The sequence below is a fragment of the Erigeron canadensis genome, chromosome 8 (genome assembly GCF_010389155.1).
Source record: "Erigeron canadensis isolate Cc75 chromosome 8, C_canadensis_v1, whole genome shotgun sequence".
NCBI lineage: Eukaryota > Viridiplantae > Streptophyta > Magnoliopsida > Asterales > Asteraceae > Erigeron > Erigeron canadensis.
In genome coordinates, this window is record NC_057768.1 from 32126629 (window position 1) to 32149970 (window position 23342).

A 23342-nucleotide genomic window follows, 5' to 3' on the forward strand; every position below is an offset into this window, starting at 1 on the left:
CACATCGTATTTTAGATTACACAATAAAAACACATTGTGTTCTATAAAAACACAATTAAAACACATTAAGTTAAACTCAGATCACAGTATGTTTTGGTAGTTTTCTAATTTTCACAAAAAGTTTAATTTTCAAATGAATATTTGACATTGTATATTATCGATACTTCATTGAATGAATGTATACATTCACATGCCCCTTTTCCTAGTATGGTTAGTCTCACCATCATCAATGAAAACATAGTTTAACTAATATTTGTGGGTATACTTTCCGGTATGCAAACACGATCTGCTCCACCGTTCTTAATTCTATCCAACGTTCAAACTCTTGTTATATATCCGAATGTATATAACGAACCAAATGTATAGTATGTGTTGCAAACATTCATCCGCGACTCTTATTTATACATATGATACACATTTTGAACTGAACCTCCCACCTTAATTAGTACCCAAACCTGGTTTGTAAAATGACCATTTTGAACCTACTACTCTACTTTTGCATCACTTTGTTGGTTAAATTATATTCAATGTATTGGTTAACATGTTCACCCGTTACACTAACCGCCTCCCTCCAGGCCCTACCCCATGGCCCGTCGTTGGAAACCTACCACACCTTGGTACGATTCCACATCACACGTTGGCGGCATTGGCAACAAAGTATGGCCCGTTGATGTATCTTCGGCTAGGGTACGTTGACGTCGTGGTGGCCTCTTCTCCGTCGGTTGCTGAACAGTTTTTAAAGGTTCATGACTTGAAATTCGCAAGCAGGCCACAAAATTCTGGAGCAAAGCATATCGCGTATAATTATCAGGATATGGTGTTTGCACCATATGGTCCTCAGTGGACAATGTTTCGGAAGATTTGCAAGGATCACCTATTTTCTAGCAAAGCACTCGATGATTTCTGCCATGTTAGACAGGTTTTGTAATCTATACATTGAATAAGTTCATGTTAATAAGCTGATAGAGTCTAAAGTCTAAATTAATTAGGCTAACCAAACACTAAAAAAACTTAGTGTTGTTTAACTCATTGCCCAAATGATTCATAGAAAAAGTAAACAAGAGAATTCATAGTTGAAAGTTATAAATATTTCACTATATAAATGTTAGTTTTGTTATCTACAGGAGGAAGTAGCAATACTCGTACGTGGTTTGGCTGGTGCGGGTCTATCAAAAGTTAGATTAGGCCAAGTACTTAACATGTGCACTGCTAACACATTAGCACGAATGATGTTAGACAAGAGAGTATTTGGCAATGAAAGTGGAGGCGATGATCCAAAGGCGAATGAGTTCAAGGAAATGGCAACTGAGCTTATGTTTTTGGCCGGACAATTCAACATTGGTGACTATATACCGGTTCTTGATTGGCTGGACCTGCAAGGCATTGTGAAAAAGATGAAGAAACTCCACACTAGATTCGACAAGTTCCTTGACATAATCTTGGATGAACATAAAGTTATAGCGTCGGGTCACATGGACATGCTGAGCACGTTGATTTCACTCAAGGATGATCCCAGTGTAGACAGTAGGAAACCTTCTGACATTGAAATCAAGGCTTTGCTTCTGGTATACAATGACAAAAGTTATACAATTTCTCCATGCCTAATCAGTATGCCTATATATATTAATGCACGTTTCAGGAATTATTAGACACATCATCTAATACCGTGGAATGGGCAATAGCAGAACTCATTCGCCAACCAGATCTACTGAAACGAGCCAAAGAAGAAATGGACAGCGTAGTTGGTCAAGACCGGCTAGTAACTGAAATGGACATAAGCCAATTAACATTTCTCCAAGCCATTGTGAAGGAAGCCTTTAGGCTCCACCCATCGACACCACTTTCCTTGCCAAGGATTGCATCCGAGAGCTGTGAGGTGGATGGGTATTACATACCCAAGGGTTCCACACTCCTTGTTAACATATGGGCCATCGGCCGACACCCAGAAGTGTGCACTTGAATTTCGGCCCGCTCGGTTCTTACCCGGGGGTGAAAAGCCTGGAATTTTCGTGAAGGCAAATGATTTTGAAGTCTTGCCATTTGGGGCCGGACGAAGGATTTGTGCTGGTATGAGCCTAGCGTTGAGAACAGTCCAATTGCTCATTGGAACATTGGTCCAAGCCTTTGATTGGGAGTTAGCTGATGGCATAAAGCCAGAGAAGCTCAACATGGATGAAGCCTTTGGGATAAGTGTTCAAAGGGCTGAACCATTGGTCGTGCACCCAAGCCCAAGGTTACTTCCTCATGTATACAAAAGCGGTTGAAGAACTGAACTAGCTTTTGCTATCTGAAGTAAAAGTAATATACGCATTTTAAAAGGACTCGGTGTATACGTTTTACGTAAACTAATTGAACATTCGACGAACCATTTGTAAGTTGTTGCTTGGGAAGAAAAATAAACAAAAGATTAATGAGCTTGTTTAATTAAACGAAAAGTTTATCCTATCATTATAGGATAGAGATCCCCTCAAGTTCCTCTAATACTAAGAGGAGTAGCCCGTTTCTTCTCGTTTTTTTCACCCGGAACACCCGGGAACGCCCCCGGAACGCCCAATCTTGGTCCCGAGGGGCGTTCCGCCTCCTTATTTTTCGTGCCCCTTCGCATTTCTAACGCAGCTCCGCTTTTGTTTGCTTGTGAAATTTCGTACGTTGCATCTTGGGGGTGGTGAGTTTGATATTTTTTTTCTTTTATTTTGACCTGTAAAATATAGGGGAAAGATAATTTGAGACCAACTAAAAAAAGTCCAAAAAAGGACAATTGATTTTCGTAAGTTACACACCACCATCATGATCTACTACGATATACAAGACTTTTTTGTAAAAACACTACGACTTTCCGGCGACGGGCCCACCAGAAAATCATGTGTAACAGAAAAATCATGTGTAAGTTAACTTACACATGATTTTCTGGTGGGCCCGTCGCCGGAAAGTCGTAGTGTTTTTACAAAAAAATCTTGTATATCGTAGTAGATGACGATAGTGTACAAAAATCAATGGTCCTAGTTGGTCCTAAAATAAAAGGTGGTCTCAAAATATCTCACCCCTATATATATATGTATATATATATATTATACAGTATATAGATATAAACTTGTGAAGAAGAAGATGTATGGTGATTTGGTGAAGAACAAGGCTACATAAAAAAGATAAGGATACTACGTGGAAGATATTATTAGTAGACTGTCTATAAAATGTTTTCACCTCACCAAAGGACAAAACATCCTGTATCCCATATTTCTTTTTTAACTAATATTATTAAATTCATTTCCAAAAAAATTCTAATATTATTAGATAAGCTACTTTCATTTTTATTTTTTTAAAGTATTATGTATGTTTTTTTTAATGTGATAGTGTTTTTTATTTAATAAAAAAAGTAGTTGTTTTATTTAGTTTATTTAAAATCATAAAAAAAAAATTTTAAAAATTAAATAGGAAATGCCCTAAGAGGCATTCCTCCACCCCAAGGGAATGAGGGAATGCCCCTTATGATTAGGTTTAGACATGTGTCATGTAAAGAGTGGAGGAGGGACATTCCCATAACCCTCCACTCCTCTTAGTCTAACTTGACCTTCAAGTTGGAACATCTTGAAAGTATCCTAATCCATCCTTAAAGAAACACTTTGAGAACAAAATATAGCCAAAAGTGCATCTCAGCAATACAATAAATATGTTGACATGCCCCAAAGTTCCCAATATGGATAATTTCACCATCCATAAAGACAATAGCAACTAACGTGGTGTTGTGGTATAATAACCAGTATGCAGACACAATATACCCTACTTTGCTATATCATTTTTCACATAAGTTTTTTTTTTTTTTTTAAAAATCGAGCTATGATTTCATGTATGGTGAAACTATCCCTACTGGGAAATTCCTCCATGCCAATATTCCTCCCAAGCCATTCTGCAGGAAACCTTTGTGGTCCCTCCATCGGTACCCATGATTTTCACTCATTTGCATAGATATGCATTGTAAATTAGTTGCTACGCATTTATCTAGTTATCATAACAATTTGTAATAAAGTTTTGGTTAGAAAGCATTACAACACATTTGTCAACCTGAATAGAGTCAAATGGCATATAGTTCAAATGGTGAAGAGTAAAACTACAATACCTAGATGTTCATTGGCAAATATCAGTCAATGTCTACCCAGAGTCAAATTTTGTTGGTGTTACACAATATCCACAATTTCGTAGAATGGAATGACAAATGACCAGCCATATAACACTCCAAGTGCTTCAAGCATATTACTAGATCTACTCACATGTTTACACATCTATCTTATTTACAGAGTTCGCTTTATGAAATCTCGCCTCCAAAACTCAGTAGTCACTTATCATTTTTATGCAATATGAGACCTTATTCCCAATCTGAATCAAAAAACCCAGCATCTCTCATCTCAGAGTAGTAAGCATTATCTAAAAGCAAGTCTTCCTCCTGACGGAAAGAGAAATGTGATAGAGTGTCAATAAATGATTCGATTCCCACCTTAATATATTTGGAGATCAAAATATAAATGAAAATATAAAGTAAACATGGATCATGGATCATACCTGGAAAAAATCTGCCAAAAAAGTAATGTATAGAAACGGAAGGTAGAGAGTGTGGTAGCAGATGCCAATGAAACTATACAACCTGTAATTATAAAATAAAGCAATTATCGGATGGGAACTTATGTGATATTTAGTAGAAAACTAGGTTGTAGGTGGCAATGTCGACTTTATCCTATGAATAGGTCAATTCGGTTTATCCTTTATCTGACGGGTAGGAAAAAGAGTTGCCCAAGAGGAAGCCATAAGATGAGTAAAGCAGGCAACAGTAGCCTAAAGAGTATTGTTTAAACAAAACTCCTAATCGTTTCAATTAAAAAAATAAGATTATTAATAAAATACTTTAAATCATATTTGAGACACTAAGTATTTGAAGTAACTTTTAAATGGGTCTTGGCTCAACTCAATCAAATAAATACTACAAACTCCAGGTTTTGACACGTTACCTAAGCTACCCTTTTTGCTACATCTAATATAGGTCATATATGTATTGCTTAGTTAAAAAGGTAATGTTTTATGGTACCAAAGTCCAAAGCTGACGCCACTGGCAGCTAGTGCACAAGCAAACAATCCCACTCCGTTGACAATGAACATGATAACAGCATAATTATAGAAAGCCGGTCTTGCTGCATATAAGGGATAGAAGATGTAAGGTCAGCTATGAACATATATGTGAAAATGTGAAGTGAATGCTTGGGCAACTTTTAAATGAGTTAACTCACGAGGCAACTTGTCTCTCCACTTTGAGTAATGCACAAACAAAATAAACCCATAAGTGCATGAAAGCAATAATTCATCGAATGTCCACATGCCCCATTTCCCATTATGAGTAGTTTCAGCATCCATGAAAAGCGGCACATGAAATCCAAACACAAATATTGCCTGATAGCAGAAGATAAGTGAAAAGGTGAGCATCAATAACTTTGCAGTGAGCAGTAGGAATGTAGGATTATGCCCAAACAAACTGTTGAAAATGTCTATAGATCAAAAACAGATTAGTTTAACCTTGAAAATCACTCAATGAAATTAAACAACTAAACTGGAATCAGTTAGATGGTAATAACCAGTGGCGGATGTAGGATTATTACATACAGGGGGCACAATAACAAAGGTGGTAACATTTATACGATGAGTTATGGGCAAGTTCGGTTATGAGATTTTTGATGCCCAGGACGAAATCTTTTGAAAATGCCCATGTAAATTTTTTTTAATGTATAACACACTTATATTTAAGGTTGTAGAACTCGTAACAAATGAAAGATAGTAATTTATGAATTAATTATAAGTATAAAGATAAAACTATAAACGTAAAAAAAAACCGTAACAAATGTATTATATAAAAATAATAAATTTTGCAATTTTGTATAGCTTTTAACAATAAAACAACAATTCTAAATAAACATAAATATAGATATAAATGAGAATGTAAATTACTCGTATTAAGTAAAATGGACAGAAAAGTAAACTTCAAGGGTGAAATTTGGTAAAGCACAAAAATTTATTAAAACAAGAAAAAACAGGCTGTACCATTTTTGTCATCTCTCTCTTTATATCTATCTATATCTACATGCATATATATATATATATATATATCGTAGGTCTTCATCTTCCTTTTCACATGATTCAAACCACCACTATCACTACCAATTCCAGTCTACACAACTAAAAACCTTTAAAATCAGGGGCACTAAAAAATAAAATTGGGGGCAAACTTAATAACTAATGAGATATTGGGATTTAGAGGGAAAAAAATACACTAGTAAACAAAACAAATTTTCAGCCAATAGGGGGCATTACCCCCCCCCCCCCCCCTAAATGTAAACTACATCCGCCCCTGGTAATAACATAATCATGGGCTAACACCAAATTCTTATTGAACTAACCATCCCAAAAATGCACTCATGTGACCAGGTATAGTTATCCTTACAGTTTATGGGGAAAATAAGTGCAGTAACTGGGGCACACAACACATTTGAACTTCATAACGAGGCTAACAACTTGGTGATGGTATAAGATCTTTTATACGTCCATTTCTTTATTTATAGATATGTTTTTCAGCATTCAAAAAACATGTAGTTGCAAGCTACCAACCAGTGGCCACACGCAGATGAATATATTCAATGCTTTAAAAACTATTAAATTTGAAAAAACATTTAAGTATTTAATTATTTATAGTGGCTAAATAGACAAGATATCATTACCTTGAGAAGCATATCTGCTCCAACAATCAAGCCCGAAATCATGAAAGTATGAGCTAATGTTTCCAACCCACTTGCATAGTTTTCTTGAAGTAGAAAAGCAATTAAGCTGATCTCTAGACATAGTATTCCAGATTTTGTTAGCAATGACAACAAATTCCAAGAAATCTCCTTCCCAGGAGTGCACTGCCACGCCTGAATAAACACAGATATAAGAGTCGGTACCAATAAAACAAAAGAAAATACTTCTTAAAGACCAGAAATAGAAACTTCAAGTACAACTATAGCATCCAAATGCATATGCTTCAAAAATATGTATGGGATGCATATATAAACACATTATACTGGAATCATCCAAACTATTAGCAACAGGACTCCAAACCAAAGTTAAATTAATCAAACTCTACAGCAAAAAAACATAAACTAGCAAGAGAAAACATACAAGACTCCTAAGGGGGTTTGTTTAACTACCATGGTGAAGTGCTGAGTCCTAACTGCTATAGTGAAAAGCAAACATATAAAAACATAAAAAACAAAGAATTAGGATTTTAAATCCAGCATTTACACTTCCAGAGTAAAACTTTTAACTGATAAGCCCGTAGAACTAATTGTCCAAAGAAACATAAGAATATCTATATCTATATCTATATTATCTTATAAAGAAGGAGCCTCTCTTTTTTTTTAAGAAAAGATGATTTGAACTGACAAAAATACCCCTCTTTTTTATTCACTAATTTAAACATCTCTACCTAATATACCTATAATACCCTTGAATCATTTTATTCCTCTAATTCATTCAAAATCTTTTATCTCAAAAACCATATATTGATAAATTATAAAAATTGTATGGGTGTTCTTAAAATTTAACGTTCTTTCATTAGAAATGTCATTCGATATAATTTCGACGAATTTTTAAATCTGAGGGCGGAGCCCGTACGGCTAAGACATTTGGCTATCACACTCTATGACTTATCACCTACTATGACCTATCACCCCCACCATTTCACCGTCGCAACACGCAAATCCTTTCTTTTCATTAAACAAAGGAAAAGATGAATGTGTAACCGAAATACCATGTTAACCTTTCAAATTTACCAGTTTTGTGTTCCACTCATAAAATTTCACGTTAATCAAAATAATTTAATAAACCTAACATACTAAATGCCCAGGAGCCACTTAACACCATCACAAACCCTTTACATACCTCTACGAAAACTAACTTCTATTTACAACATAAGAGCTTAAGTTATAACAAGTCGAAACTCTACAAATCATCGGCTATCAACAAATCCTATATAAATCATACAACATTGTAAAGCCCATTCGTTTCAATAAACATAAGTTGCAGAACATACTTTACGTGTTTTCTCAACCTGGGTAACTTTCTGTTATACTTAAAAGCATTTTACTTTGACCCTAGTAGTCAACTGTCATGTCAAATGCTACGTCATCATAACCAAAAATTAATAAAGTTCACTACTTTCTTCATTATCCTATAAAAACCATCAAATTCAAAAACTATATAAAAAAAATTTCAACTTTTTTTTTAATACCTGAAGAAAGCACCAAGCAAGATTTAGAACAGCTGAAACCCATAAAAGAAGATAATAAGAAATCATAACAAGTGATCTTCTATGACTTATTTTTTTAATATTTTTTTTCAAATGGAACCCTAAATAAACTACAAATAATCCAGCCGGAATTGATAAAGCCATAGTGTACAATACTCCATGGCAATCGGATTTCTGATCGTATATGACCGGAATAACGGCTGGAATGGGAGTTAGGGTTTGATGAAGGTTGATTTCCATTTTGGGGGATTAGTGAAAATGAAATTGTGAAATTGAATGTATCATTATGAAATTGAAACGTTTAATTGTGTGATTTTGTGTGTTGATTGGATTTTGGGGAAGTGAATTGAGAAACCCTAATTTTTGGATCTGAGAATTTGGGGGTTTTGGGGTTATTGAGGTGCTTAGGAATTGTAAGAGGAGAAATGATTTGATTTTGATTGATGTGTTGCAGTGTTGATTAGACGGTGTCGTTTTCCCTTTGATGGAAATATAATTAAGAGAAAAAATTATAAATCATAATGAAAACAAAATCTTTTTTCTCGAATACATTATGAAAATTTTTCACTACAACGGTGAAGTCTTGAACATATCATAAATTACGAGATGTTGACTATGGGTAAGGATTTCCTCTGACCAGCTGGTAGGGTGACCAAAAACCGAACAAAAGTTTAAATAAACAAAAACATGAAAACTGAAAAATACGAACCAAAAAACCAAGGGTGCGTTTAGTTCAAGAAAACTCCCATCTTTTCTATTTTAATTTCTAAGAAAATATGGAAAACAAGAAACGCGTTCAAATTGTGTTTTTCTAGAAAAGGTTTCCTAGAAAATAAAAATTCTCTTTTCCAACTTTTGCACTAAAATTGAAAAACTTTTTTTTCGGTTTTTGTTTTCACTAGTCAATTTTCCAAACCTTTTATAAAACTAAAATTAGAAAACAAGTGAATTTGAACATGTTTTTTAGTTTTCTAAAATGAAAAAATGAAAACTCCATCTTTTATTTTTAACGCGTTTTCAAAATTTTCTAAGAGTTACCTTTTTATTTTCTAGAAAACAGAAATTGAAAATTTGAAAACATTTTCTCGAAGTAAACGTGCCCCAAGGTTTTTGGTTTTAGTTTTTTGAAAACTGAAAGTTATGGTTTGGTTTTGGTTTCACATGAAAAACCAAAGCATAATAACAGAACAAAACCAAAAATATATATATAACTTATACTTTATTTTATATTTATATCATTTTATTACTCATATTTGGTAGATATATTAATATATTTGCACTTTTAAGTGTATAGAATCATATCATTTATATGTTTTAGGTCGAAATATATAACAAAATTGATTATGTTTAATAAATGCTAATTAATTAACATGTAAAAGATATAAATAGTTATTTATTTGAAATAAGTATTTGAAGTTTGTACAACTTATTTTAATGGATTTTTGTCATTGTTGTAGTGTTGTTGAAACTAATATTGTTTGAAAGAGTTGTTGAGCTATAATGTAATCATAAACTTATAAACTTTTATTGCTCGAGTTGGCTCAAACTCACAAGTGGTTAAAAACCGACTAAAATCGAAAAACCGAACTGAAATAAGCCCAAACCGAAAAACCAAAACCCAAAAAACCGAAACCCAATGGTTTTAGTTTTCAAAAATCGAATTATAATGGTTCGGTTTTCAGTTTTAGCCATCTAAACTAAACCGTACTCATACCTACCAGCTCGGCTAGCCATCATTGTGGTAAGTTCATTTGGTAAAGAGAAAAAAATGGAAGTTCAAATCCTCTTAAACACATTTTGGTTATTAGGTTTTATTAATTACATCATCTATCAATATAAATTATTTAGGTGATTAAAATTTACGTAATGGTTTTGATCTATATATAATATGGAAGTTAAGTTCTTGCACTAATGCAAAACCAACATGCATCCCTCTTCTTAATAATTCTTCAATTTTGACATCAATAACCTAAAACTTAATATCAATTTGATGTTGCTTAAACTCTTGAACAATCAATTCTTTATAACCATTTGATCTTCTTAAAACTCAAAAGTTATATTTAATAACATCATGAATATTTAACATGTATTTATGTTAATGAGTTATGGTATATGAAAAACCACAAAAGTCTTATAAGTTAAAGTACCATACGTGTAATTGGACTGATCACTGTGGAGCAGATAAATGACAAGATTAATGCACTTAACGAACTTAACATGGAGTTCCATGGACCAAAACAAAGTAATAATAGACATGTTGGTTAATCTTTTTTTTTTTTTTTTGGTACAGCTCCAGAAGATTAGAGGAGGACAAATGAGATAATTACTTATGATTATGGTTTTTTTTCCACCTTTAGTAAAACATTGTTTATATATTATTTGGTTTTCTATCATAAATATAGCATATGTATTACTGTGGTGTCGGATGATTTTTTATTGTCTTCCTGAAGTGGTAGCTACGTGGTAAGTACTCCATAGTAACAATTTATACGCTTATATTAAGGATAAATAGTTTTAAGCTATTTTAATTATAAGTTTAAAAGTACTTATGTATCTCATGAAGTATGGATGTTTTGATAACGTGCCGTATCATTTGAATTTTTTAGAGCATGTAAAAAAGTAAAAAAATGATTAGTTATTTAGCAAAATTAATTATTTTTCATCATTGTCGTGCAACGCATGAGTCTTAAACCCTCATGTATTGAGTATTTTATGTGTGTAAATAAACTTTTAATGAGAATATTTAAGGCTCTCATTATCAATTTCCTCAATTATTATATTTGTTAGAATACTTCTAATCGGATTACAAAAATTTTTCCTTCAACTATTAAGACAAATTATTTACATGTGATTATAGTTCCTCTTCTTTTTCTTCTATATACCAAACGCGATGTGACGACAATGGTGGTATCGAAGATGGTGTGGTGATTGCAGCAACCAGTGGTGGCGGCGGTGCGTAGTGTAGGTTATTAATGTAATCTTGAAAAAATCCGCTATGATTCAAGCCTCACTCCCTACATTCATAGGGGTGGATTGTTAATGAGGTTTTTTGAAAGCTTTAGGTTTCATCTCAGATATACACGCAATTTAAAATTAGGAGTAATTTAGTTTGTTGTTAAAAAAAATAATAATATAGTTATCTTAATAGTTAGGATAAATCATGTAGGTTAATTCAATAAAAACATTTTTTATAGGCCAAAATTATTAATATTTAGTGTGTTGATTGCATAGAAAAAAAATTGAAATTCTAAAATTTAAATAGTTGGAAAAACGAAAAGAAAAGAAAAGGATAATATGCTTTATAAAAAATTGTAGATACATTTTAGAAAATATTGCACCATACTATTACATGCGATTATAATTGATGTTTACAATTTGTGTACCAGTACTGTTAAATCGCAAGTGCTTTATCTTCTGGAAATTAACACTCTCAAAGTGAAAGGAATAAACATCTTTACAAATATATCATAAAGACCTATGAAGTTAAGATGGAAATGCTATATGGCATTATTAACAGATTTTTTTAATATATTTTAATTTCGATGAATTATATTTAAGTGAAACCAATCGTTAAATAATCAAAGAGTTAATTGAAAACAAAACTTAAGAAGCTTAACTTCTAATGTGAAAAAGATTGTAGTTAAAATATTAATTAAATCTTAATTAGTACGAGTACTACATACGCTTTTGCCTGATAAAAACAAGAATGTGTATTTGTTTCAAGGGTCTACGTGAGACATGAACATTGGCCATTGGCACTAATGATTAGTAATACACGAAAGGGAAATTGGGAACCGATAATCTTATAATAAAAGTACACATTTTATTGCAAGATACACAAATGAACTTATATTAGATAAACTAGCACTGTATCCATATAATGTGGTGGTGATTGTTGCAGTCACTATGTGGTGGTGGGGGCCACTATTGGTATCCGAGACGGTATCGAGTGATGTAAATTATTGATGTAAAAGTAATTGATGTAAAAGTTAATGAAGATATTTTGAAAGATAGAAGTTTGATAGTGTAATTTAATTAAAGGGTTATAAATAAAAATATTACACAAGTTTCAACATTTTTAAAAATAAAGAGCTATTTTTTTATAATATAATATAGAAATATAGATAAATGGCTTCCCTTTAAATAATGAAATGTAAATTGTTGTTAAAATTCAGGTGATTTACAAGTTCAAGTGTTCATCCACTTAGGTTTTCAAACAGTAAAAAATAACACCATTATACATGTGATCGTACTGTTAAGTTATGTGTTTATTTTGTAACACCAAAATTCAAGTTAACAACCAATAGTAATATATATGATGAATTAATGATTCACCCATTTAACTAATCGATTAGAAGATCGTTCACCGAATACTTGTAATATGTATGTACGTATACGAATGAATCCAACATAGTTAATAAAGATTTTGATAAAAGGTTCCGAAGCATAATATAGAAACCAATATAGACTTACAATTCAAATTACAAAATCACAAAATCATTTAAACACAAATTAATTATTCCAGTTCACACCTTTGCAAAACAAAAGACAAAATATCATTGTAGTGTACTTCTGTTCTTAACCACTTTCATATACTTGGGGAGCTAGCCTCGGCCTTGGGTGCACCATTAAGGGTTCGGCCCTTTGAAGTGTTAGCCCAAAGGACTCTTCCATGTTGAGTTTCTCCGGCTCTAACCCACTAGCCAATTCCCAATCAAAGGTTTGGATCAATGTTGCAATTAGCAATTGGACCATTCTCATCCCTAGTCTCATACCCGCACACATTCTTCTCCCGGACCCAAATGGTATGATCTCAAAATCATTTCCCTTAACATCTGCCTCAGGCTTTTCGCCCCCAGGTAAAAATCGACTGGGTCTAAACTCAAGTGGGTTCGCCCACATTTTGGGGTCACGGGCTATGGCCCACACATTAACAAGAAGTGTGGATCCTTTAGGAATGTGATACCCATTGACCTCACAGCTCTCTAACGCAAGCCTTGGAAGGGAGAGTGGCGTTGTAGGGTGGAGCCTTAACGTCTCCTTCACAATGGCTTGGAGGAATGTTAGCCGGTTCAAGTCCAATTCAGTTACAAGCCGGTCCTGACCAACGACTTTATCCAATTCTTCGCGTGCCTCTTTCAGTATTTTTGGTTGGCGAATGAGTTCGGCCATTGCCCATTCCACGGTACTAGCTGGTGGGTCCGTTCCCGCTGTGAATAAGTTCTGAAACATAGATATATATATAGTTAGATAATTAATTAATTAGCAATTAAGAATTAACTAAATGGCAACTTATATTGTGTTTTTACATTAGAACATGTTCAATGCTAAACCTTCCTATAAGTTGTAATCGTCGCCAACTTATGGATGGATCTATTTATTTTATAAATCTACATTAACTAATTAATTAATGTAGGCCATTGCTACCAAAAAATACTTCCTAGCTCATTTCCATTTTACATGTCACAGTTTGATTTTTCTTGACCGTATATATTTGTCATAAAAGAACATATATATATATACCAAGAGCAAAGCTTTGATTTCAATGTCTGAAAGTTTTCCTTCTTCGCCATCATCATCACCATTCATGAGTGAAATCAACGTGGTCAGCAGGTCAACACGACTGGCATCGTTTTCGATTTTATGTTCATCTAGGATCATGCTAAGAAACTTATCGAATCGTGCATGAAGTATCTTCATCTTCTTTGTGATCCCTTGGAAATCTAGCCTATCAAGTGCTGGAATGTAATCACCTATGTAGAATTCACCAGCCAACACCATGAGCTCATCTACCATGTCTTTGAACTCATCCGCCTTTGGGTCGACTCCTTCGATTCCGTCAGCGAATACTCTCCGGCCTAACGTTACCCGTGCTAAAGTGTTTGTAGTGCACACGTTCAGTAGTTGGCCTAGTTTCACCGGTGACGCATGGACTAAAAGTACTCGCGTGAGTATCGCTACCTCTTCCTAATTAATTAAAACACAAGTTATAATTAAGTAGTCATCAGTATAAAAAAAAAAATGTGCGATTATTAATTGTACTTATATATGTGACCTCAAAATTAATTATTTGTAGCAATATTAATTAATTAGTAAGCATGCATATGGTAGGTAATTGAAATAAGTCCAATATATGTCCACTTTGGTAAACAAAACAAGTTACGATCGAGTACACCATCCAATATTTAGTAAATTTTGACGACTTTATCCTCAACAAAATAAAGAAAGAAAAATAATTGCCAAAAATAAAATATGTGTGTTTGTCTATCTTAGTCCTTAGAATGAAAATGGAAATATATACAAAACCTCTCGAACATGACGGAAGTCATCTAGTGCTTTAGCGGAAAACAGATGAAGGGAGCAAATCTTCCTAAGCATTCGCCACCTTGGACCGTAAGGTGCAAACACTAAATCTCGATTATTGTACGCTATATGCTTTGTTCCAGAGTTTGGTGGTCTACTGGCAAAATTCGTGTCATGAGCTTTTAGAAATTGCTCGGCGACGGATGCAGACTCGGCCACCACCACGTTAACACACCCGAGGCGCAGGTGCATCAACGGACCATACTTTTTGGCCAAGGTCGCCAACGAGTGGTGTGGTATCGGTCCGTTAATGTGTGGTAAGTTTCCAACTATGGGCCATGGGGTTGGACCTGGGGGGAGGCGGTTTATGTTGCGAGTGAAAAGCTGGTTAATCAGCACATAAATTACTAAGACACTACTACTAATGCAGGTGTAAAGGAACAAAACTAAAATAGTCATTTCGATAAACAAGATGGGAGGATCATATAGCTAGTTCAAATAATAATAATAAGAAAGGGCGTGCAAGAATTAACAATATGAATGGTTAATTTATATAAGTAGTGGCAGGGTATTTGATCAGATTCGAATACGTACCGGACGAACTTTCAAAATTCCGGATATACGATTAATTTTTTGGATTTTTCGGATCACATATTCGGATTCGAATCATTTGAACACGTGCTAGTTAGAATTAAAATTCTCATGTTCTTTACTAAATGAAAAATAATTAATAAATAGAAAATTACAGGTCTTTGTATTTTGGTTTTTTCTTTATGAAGGTGTCCATAATGTGATGATGTTACGTGCGTAGAATGCTCAGCCATAATAATACTTGTACACATGCGGTACAAGTTTTAAACATTGAGGAAATCGAAGAACCTAATAAGAAATGGGTGGCTTAATTAGTGTTTAAAAGCTAAAGCCACCTCCAATCAGGTCATTAATTATTACAACAAATATGTCATTTTTTTACATTTGTTTTTTAACACTTTTAAAAAGTGAGAAAAATGTTGTTAATTTAATCACATTTAAAAGAGTGTAGAAATAATTTACTTTTAACAGCGTGAAAAAATTTAACAACTCACAATATTTACACACTTATACATGTGGAAAATAAAAGTTCACACTTTCAAGTGTGTAAAAATATATTAATTGTTCACACTTATGAGTGTGAAAGTTAATTTGTAACAAATATTTACCTCACACATAGAGAGTGTGAAGAAATCATGTGTTACAAATTGGCTTTCACACTTTTAAGTGTTAACATTACACTACATAAGTCCATTTGTTCACACTTAATTAGTTAAAACAAATGTGAAAAAATTTATAAATTTAATCACATATAAAAACGTGTGGAAAAAAAATACATTTAAAAGTATGTATAATTATATTATAATATATAACATAAAATAGATAACTCCTTATTTATGAAAATATTGAAACTTGTGTAATATTTATATATCGCACCCCCTTAAAGTGTTTTTATCTACACTACTCACTTAACATTAGTAATTAAATTACAATACCAATTGTTTATCTTACAAAATATTTTTATTAACATTTTACATCAATAACTTACACCACTTGACACCGTCTCCACCACTAACAATCGGCCATTCAGCCCCACCACCACACCGTCACCGCAATGACTACCGCTGCATTGCGTGGGTATCGTATTAATATATAAATACAAATAAATAATAGAAGTTAAATATAACTGCTCAAAATTGAGTTGGATTGTTGAAATTAAAGTCACATACATAACTTTCCACGATTAACATTTTTAAACTTAGGGCCTCATTCGGATATTTGCACAACGCCGCTTAAGTCTCGGTTCCAGTGTTTCTTTGATGGATCTTCTAAAAGTCCTTAATACTACTTTTTTTTTTTATTGAACCCGGGTATTTTAATTAACTAGGTTAAACCCGCACGATGCGTCGACCTAATTTTATTTCTACATAATTCATTGTAAATGACAAATAATAAAAGAATGTTATAAGTTCATTAGTAGTTTTACCCCGGGGATTGTTCTCCTGCAACCAAGCCCACTGCCATGTATCACTATTTAATACAATAAGATAATTAACAATACCAATTAAAGTCGACACAAAGACTAATATTGTGCTAGCAAGTATGTGTTGGTAGTTTTCTCACTTGTCATTTTGGAAGGAAATAAATGATCTTTAATCGTGTCCAATGTATCATATGAATATAGCGGTAACACCTGTAGATCGTACGTGTTAAGTCAACCAAATATTGTTGTTCGCTATGAGAATGTAAATGTCTAACACTAATTAAACATCAATATAGCAAAAAAGGTTAATATGTCTTAATTTTAAATCAAAAAATGTGATACATTATTAAGCTGCAAAAATAAATGTATTCAAGCATGGTGAAACCTACAATAATGATTTGATATTCAAAACATTTTCGGCAACTTAGTATTTCTATTCTAAAAGGTTAAATGAATTATTATAAATACACTTAAAAAAAACTCATAAAGACAACTATCATCTATAATCTATGATAAATAAAAAAACCTTAATTCATATTTGAAAATTTTTTGACCATTATATTAAGTTCTAACTTATAAATAAAACCATTAGATTGAATGATAATATCATATATCATTTTTAACATTTTTATATTTTTAATTTCAATTTAACAAATTCAAATGTGGCCAATAGTTATATAAAGTAATATCTACATTTTATAATTATAAAAAACAACTATTTTAATGATATTATAATGGAAAATAATTCCTAATTTTATATTATCTCTTTTATAATCTCTTTTTTTTCTTTATAATACTTTCGCTTATTTTATTTTTTACTTTGTTATCAATATATGATTTCATATAACGTAATAAATATTAGTTATAATTATTCACTTTTACATCGTTAATACTTTATAATATTTTTCAATAATATGTTACCTCATATATATATATATATATATATGGAGCCTAAAATAATAAAAAAAAATAAAAGGATGTAAAGATTAATGACAACATCACCATTTTTCAACATATTTTTATCTATGTTTGTTATACTACCATATTATTAAATTTAACATTTAATTAATGATCTCTATTATGTAAAAGTTTTCAACAGTTAGTATCTACATTTACTTTTATACCGTCATTTATAAAGAAATACAGTTAACATACAAATTCTTTTGATAATGTTTGATACAATATTTTAAAAATAATAACATGATCAAATCCCAACCTATCTTATTTGTAACTATTAATTATATTAAGTTATAACGAATAGTTAATATATTTAACTCGCATATTATGCGTGAAATCATTTAGTTGTGTTTATGAAAAGTTTTTCCTGCATTATCCCACCAAACCATACTACGAAAGAGTGGTAATAGAATATTAGTAGACAATTACAATACAAATTGATATTCGTAAAGACTCTGATCATAGTTATATATTCCATTACCTCAAGTATAAGCCTGTGTTGATACAACGAATTCGATGTTACGAAAGAAGTCAAGAACAATTTTCACAATATTAAAGAATATAAAATATAAATGAATTCGATATAGGTTCCTTATGTACCTAAGAAAGAAAAAAAAATTAATAACTTATGTATATAAACTCAATTGTCAGACAAACTTTTCTTAGTTTTTAACTCTTTGTGTGTGATACAGTATGTATATTTATTTATTAATGGAAATCACATTTCAAAAGAAATCCAAATATTATAATATGTAACATATATATATGTCATGTGAAAGAAAGAATAAATCAATTAAATTAAGATTTAAAAATTTAAAGAAGAAAATCATAGAGAAATATGACCAACACTTGTCTTAGTATGTTACCATCTCAATCTGCAATAACAACATCAAGAATTGGTGCATCAAAAATGCAAAATTGAAATAAATAATAAATAATTACCAATATAAGAAAATAGATTACAAAATCCTAATACAACAAAAAAAATTATTGAGAAGTTGAATCGATTGGTTATTATACGTAAAATCTTGTGAAGAAAGAATACCTAAAGCACATGAATTATTATTAATAAAATTATTTTTAGTTTAGAAAAAGAAAAAAAAAATTATAAAAATATGGATCATTAAATATGAATATAAATTTTGAAATTGAATTATATCAAATTCAAATGTGGTAAAGTTTAAAGAATTAGAAAACGTGATTTATCTATTGTTATTTTCAAATAAGAAACAGAAACCATCGTAAGTTATTTAGTTGTCATGTTAAACTAGAGGTCTTAGGTTCAATCATACCCTCTACCATTTTTTAGAAATATATTAAATATATGTGTATGTTAACTAAAATGATGCCTAGGTGGAAGATGTGTTGCTCACATGGATGTTGATGTGTCACCTAGAGTAATATGGAACCGCCACCTAGGAAAATGCTGACGTGGCGTGACGAGGAGATGCCACGTGAGTGCTTTGAGATATCCTTTTAGATATAGATATAGATATAGATATAGATACTTTTTAAAAAATAAAGATATAAAGATAATTATATGTATTTAAAATATATTACCTACTAGTGCTTATGTCCGTCCAATGGATGAGTAGTTTTAAAATTTATCAATCAAAGCTTAAAAATTAGAATTCTAGTATATTAAATAGAAACCGAACAAAATTAATTAAAAATATATATATATATATATATATAATGATGTGAGATGCAAAACTCTATTAAAAAAAAAGATGCACAACTTAGACGATTTAAAAATTTACACACTAAAAGTATGATTTGAGCAACAATCAATATAACCAATATCACAACTTAATCAATACGAAAACTAAAGAAAAACATATGAAATTAACTCCATATAAATAGTAATTATAGTTTACCCATTTTATTTCAACTTTAGTTAAACAAAAAATTTGCACAAAGTACTATAATTTGAAAAATACATACTAATTCATCAACAAAGACCATCTCGAACGTTTTGATTTTTTTCGTGTTGTTCCAATCTGAAACAGTCCATACATGCACAACACGGAGTCGTAGATGATGGTTAACATATGTTGACTTAAGATCTTCAAAATGAACTAATGTGTTCTTTTTTTTTTTTTTGAAAAGCTCGTCATAATGAACCTATAATGGACAATAAACTAAATTAAAAGAAGTTAATAACTATAATAACAATAACATAAGAATTCAATGTTAAATAATAATAATGATTAAATATGAACAAAGTATATAAAAAGAAAAACTCTTTTGTAGTCGATCGTAACCTTTTTTTCTTTTTTTTTTTTGTCATACATAGGTTTTTCTTTTGGGTTTAGAATATGTGAGAGTTTTTTCTAGGTTGTATACATATAGATAATCTATTTATAATATAACTAAAAGAGGAAGTTGGTGGTACATCTGGCACCCCTAATTCTCCTCTTTGAGCCTAATCCTCTTTCTTTATTAATCCTCTAATTTTTAAATATTTATTTAATAGTTATAGTTATATTATAAAAGCGACCTTTACATTATTAATAAAAAAAAAACTGTCAAAAATTATTATTATTTTATTATCTATATATATATATACACACAACATATTCATAAATCATAACTATTATCAAGAACAGTTACACCAGTATGCAACGGAATAAATCGTAATATAATAATTAACAAAGTTATTAATCGTGTACCTTTTAACAAAGCTCCAATATAAACTATATATATAATTATAGTTTTAAGGTTTAAAGTAAAACTCTCTACGATCACACATACGACATGTCAAACAAAACCAAGAGATTACTGGATGTTGAATCACCAAAAGCGAAAGCTCCAAGCTTGCTATTACATTAGATCGAATAGTAGAACACAAAACGAAAACAAAAAAAACTTTGTTTCCTTGGAACAAAACAAACTCCACAATTAATGCAACGCTAATTGTTATTATTATTATATGTTTCACGGATGAAACAATTATTTGGAGTTTTTTTGGTTTTGGTTTTAATTCGACAAAGAGAGAAATTGGATTCGATAACTATCTTTTGTTATTAGAATAATAATTTTTGGGAGCTTTTTTTACTATTAAAAAATTATTAGAAAATTAAGAGACTAATAAAGACTGAATATTAGGCTAAAGGAGGGGGATTAGGGGTGCCAAGTATACCTCCAACCTCCTCTTTTAATTATATTATAGATAAATAGATAGATTGCATTAATAAAACATAAAAAAATAGTCAATTAAAATAGAAATTTAAAATAAGCATTTAATGGACTATATATCTTTAAAAATGTTCAAAAGTAAATATGACATCATAAATAGATTAAAATCTTATATTTTTTTTAAGTAATTTTAGAACACAATTCTTCTTTATAATATATAAAGATCTATATTTATATTCATATTTATTTATTATAAAAAATAATTTGATAAATTACTATAAAGTAAATATAAAATAAATTTTCCAAGATATACGTTTAAAAAAGGTTTTTCCCTCTATATAACTAAAAGAGGATATGATTGATCTTACGTGGCTATTTTGGTTACTTACCCACATAGATAAGAAAGGTTGTACGTCAACTTTTAGTTCAGGCTATTTTATTACTGTATTTGTTTTGATGATACAATTATACGTAGTTGATTTATTTTTTTTAGATATAGATATATACGTAGTTGATTTGTAGTTTAAAATAAGGTTTCATTTCATTATAAGCATATACATATATGATTTTTTTTTTTTAAATTCAACTATCAAACAAGAGCATGTTTGTTTGCCCAAATATATATGTCGGTTATGGTCAGGTAGATTATCTACACATATACCTATTTGGGAGGACCCGTTACAACATACTGATTATATATATACGAGGATAATACCCGCACATTGCGGCGTAATTTTGTTTTAGGATGTAACACCCCGAGCTAGGGTTCGAAATATTACGGAAATCACATAGCACAAGGAGGGATTATTGTAGGCAACTAAATGAAAATAATGAATTCGGTGAATCCATAACAAGTCAAATATTCATACAATGCACAAGGAGCAAATGATCATCAAAGTTTACAAAAGAGAATTCTAGAGATGGCTATCGATCCTAAGCATTAATCAAAAGTGGGCGAATGAATCCTTGATCCATTAAGTCCATGCCCGAGTCCAAAAGCTACACAAGATCATGCATCACGTCCTTGGTTCACCTGATTACCTGAAAAGTGTACTAACAAGTCAACACGAGGTTGGTGAGTCCGTAGTGGTGGTCCAAGAGGAACCACCGACAATAACCACATATCATAAAGCAAGAACAATTCATCGCATACAAGTAATCTTACACGTCATCCAACCAATGCATCACAATATAATATGCGTAAAAGAATGACAAATGCAATGCCAATGCCATGATGCGAATGATAAGCATGCCAAACCAAAATACGTATGATATGTATGGCCATCATGCCATCTATGCAACGATACTCACATGTCATCACCATGACCAATGTGGCATCTCAAAAACGTCAGCGAATATACGTCTATAAACCTGGATGACCAACACCAGTGTATACGTCTATATCTGGATAAACACATTTGTCTCAACAGACAACCAAATCATCTCAAAGCAACCAACACAATGCAATCCCAACAATCCATCAATCCGGCATCCAATAACCAACAATCTGATCAAACTATACATACACACACTTGAGAGGGCTTGCTTTCAAAGAGTCCTCGATGTTTGTATACAGGGTGTACCAGCGGCTAACCCTCCACATCTCAAACCTTTTGAAAACGAAGTCGACTTCCATGTATGTACATTTAACCCAAAATATAACCTTTTTCAAACCAACTCACATGAACAATTCAATTCAACCATCAATCATCATTCGATCAACAAACAGTTAATGCAAACAATAAAATACACAATGTACGCTTTTCAGCCCGAGTCTCAATAGAGTAGGGAGATACGAACTCACCTTGATCGGCTAAGAGTAGCTAATACAAGTTAAAATCAAATTAGAGTTGTCTTGCAATCACTTCACGTCCACCATCTATAATTATAATATCATATGTAATTATTAGCACGATTCATCTACATCCTACTCATAACGAGTACAACCCTAGTGACTCTCGGGATTAAATAAGGTTGTTAAAACGTCTAGGTAAGGTCTAACCCAAGTTTAAGTCGGGCACAACGTACCCAAGCATTAGTAACTTTTCCCAAATAAAGACTTAGACCCAAAAGACTCGACCTTTTTAGAAATGGGGGAGGTTTCAACCAAATTAAAGGTTACTACAAGAAACTAGACTCATTTACAAATCCAACGATAGGTCACATGTCTCGATTGGACTTACGGTTTGAAAGATACAAGCGTTTGAAAACTACGTTCGAAAACTGTCGGACAGCCTTTCATCACTGCGCCGCAGTGAGGCTTGGCACACCTCACTGCACCACAGTGAGGCTCAAAATCACTTCCCAAGTCAGTTAAAAAGCACTGCGCCGCAGTGGGGCTTGGCCACTTTCACTGCGCCGCAGTGAACACCTCCTGCAGCCCAAATCCTTCAGTTCCAGCATACAACCACGACCCAAACCCAATTTTGGCTTCCATTTTGGTTCCAACACTTCTCCAAATCAATTTTTATCCCACAAAATAAAACATAAACCATATTTAAACATAACCCATCTTACAATTTCATTCCATAACCCAAATCAAACCTTAAATCCTTGAACTAATCACCTAAAAACCCTAGATGATACTAGCAAGCTTTTCGACCCGATTTA

At 32.0% G+C, this 23342-nt stretch overlaps 2 protein-coding genes and 1 pseudogene across 2 annotated transcripts; 1 reads left to right on the forward strand and 2 right to left on the reverse strand.

Moving 5' to 3' along the window:
• Window positions 1-475: 475 nt before the first annotated feature.
• On the forward strand, window positions 476-2312 carry LOC122610646 (annotated as a pseudogene).
• A 1738-nt stretch (window positions 2313-4050) lies between these two features.
• LOC122578874 (protein CANDIDATE G-PROTEIN COUPLED RECEPTOR 2-like) lies at window positions 4051-8750 on the reverse strand. The gene is made up of 6 exons (XM_043750923.1): window positions 8303-8750; window positions 6753-6944; window positions 5274-5433; window positions 5075-5177; window positions 4555-4636; window positions 4051-4438 (listed from the first exon to the last, which is right to left on the reverse strand). Exons 1-6 carry the CDS (start codon window positions 8558-8560, stop codon window positions 4361-4363), a joined length of 873 nt encoding a protein of 290 aa, XP_043606858.1. The 5' UTR covers window positions 8561-8750; the 3' UTR covers window positions 4051-4360.
• Window positions 8751-12731: 3981 nt separating this feature from the next.
• LOC122579393 (flavonoid 3'-monooxygenase-like) lies at window positions 12732-15133 on the reverse strand. The gene is made up of 3 exons (XM_043751562.1): window positions 14627-15133; window positions 13844-14287; window positions 12732-13543 (listed from the first exon to the last, which is right to left on the reverse strand). Exons 1-3 carry the CDS (start codon window positions 15080-15082, stop codon window positions 12899-12901), a joined length of 1545 nt encoding a protein of 514 aa, XP_043607497.1. The 5' UTR covers window positions 15083-15133; the 3' UTR covers window positions 12732-12898.
• Between the last annotated feature and the right edge of the window lie 8209 nt (window positions 15134-23342).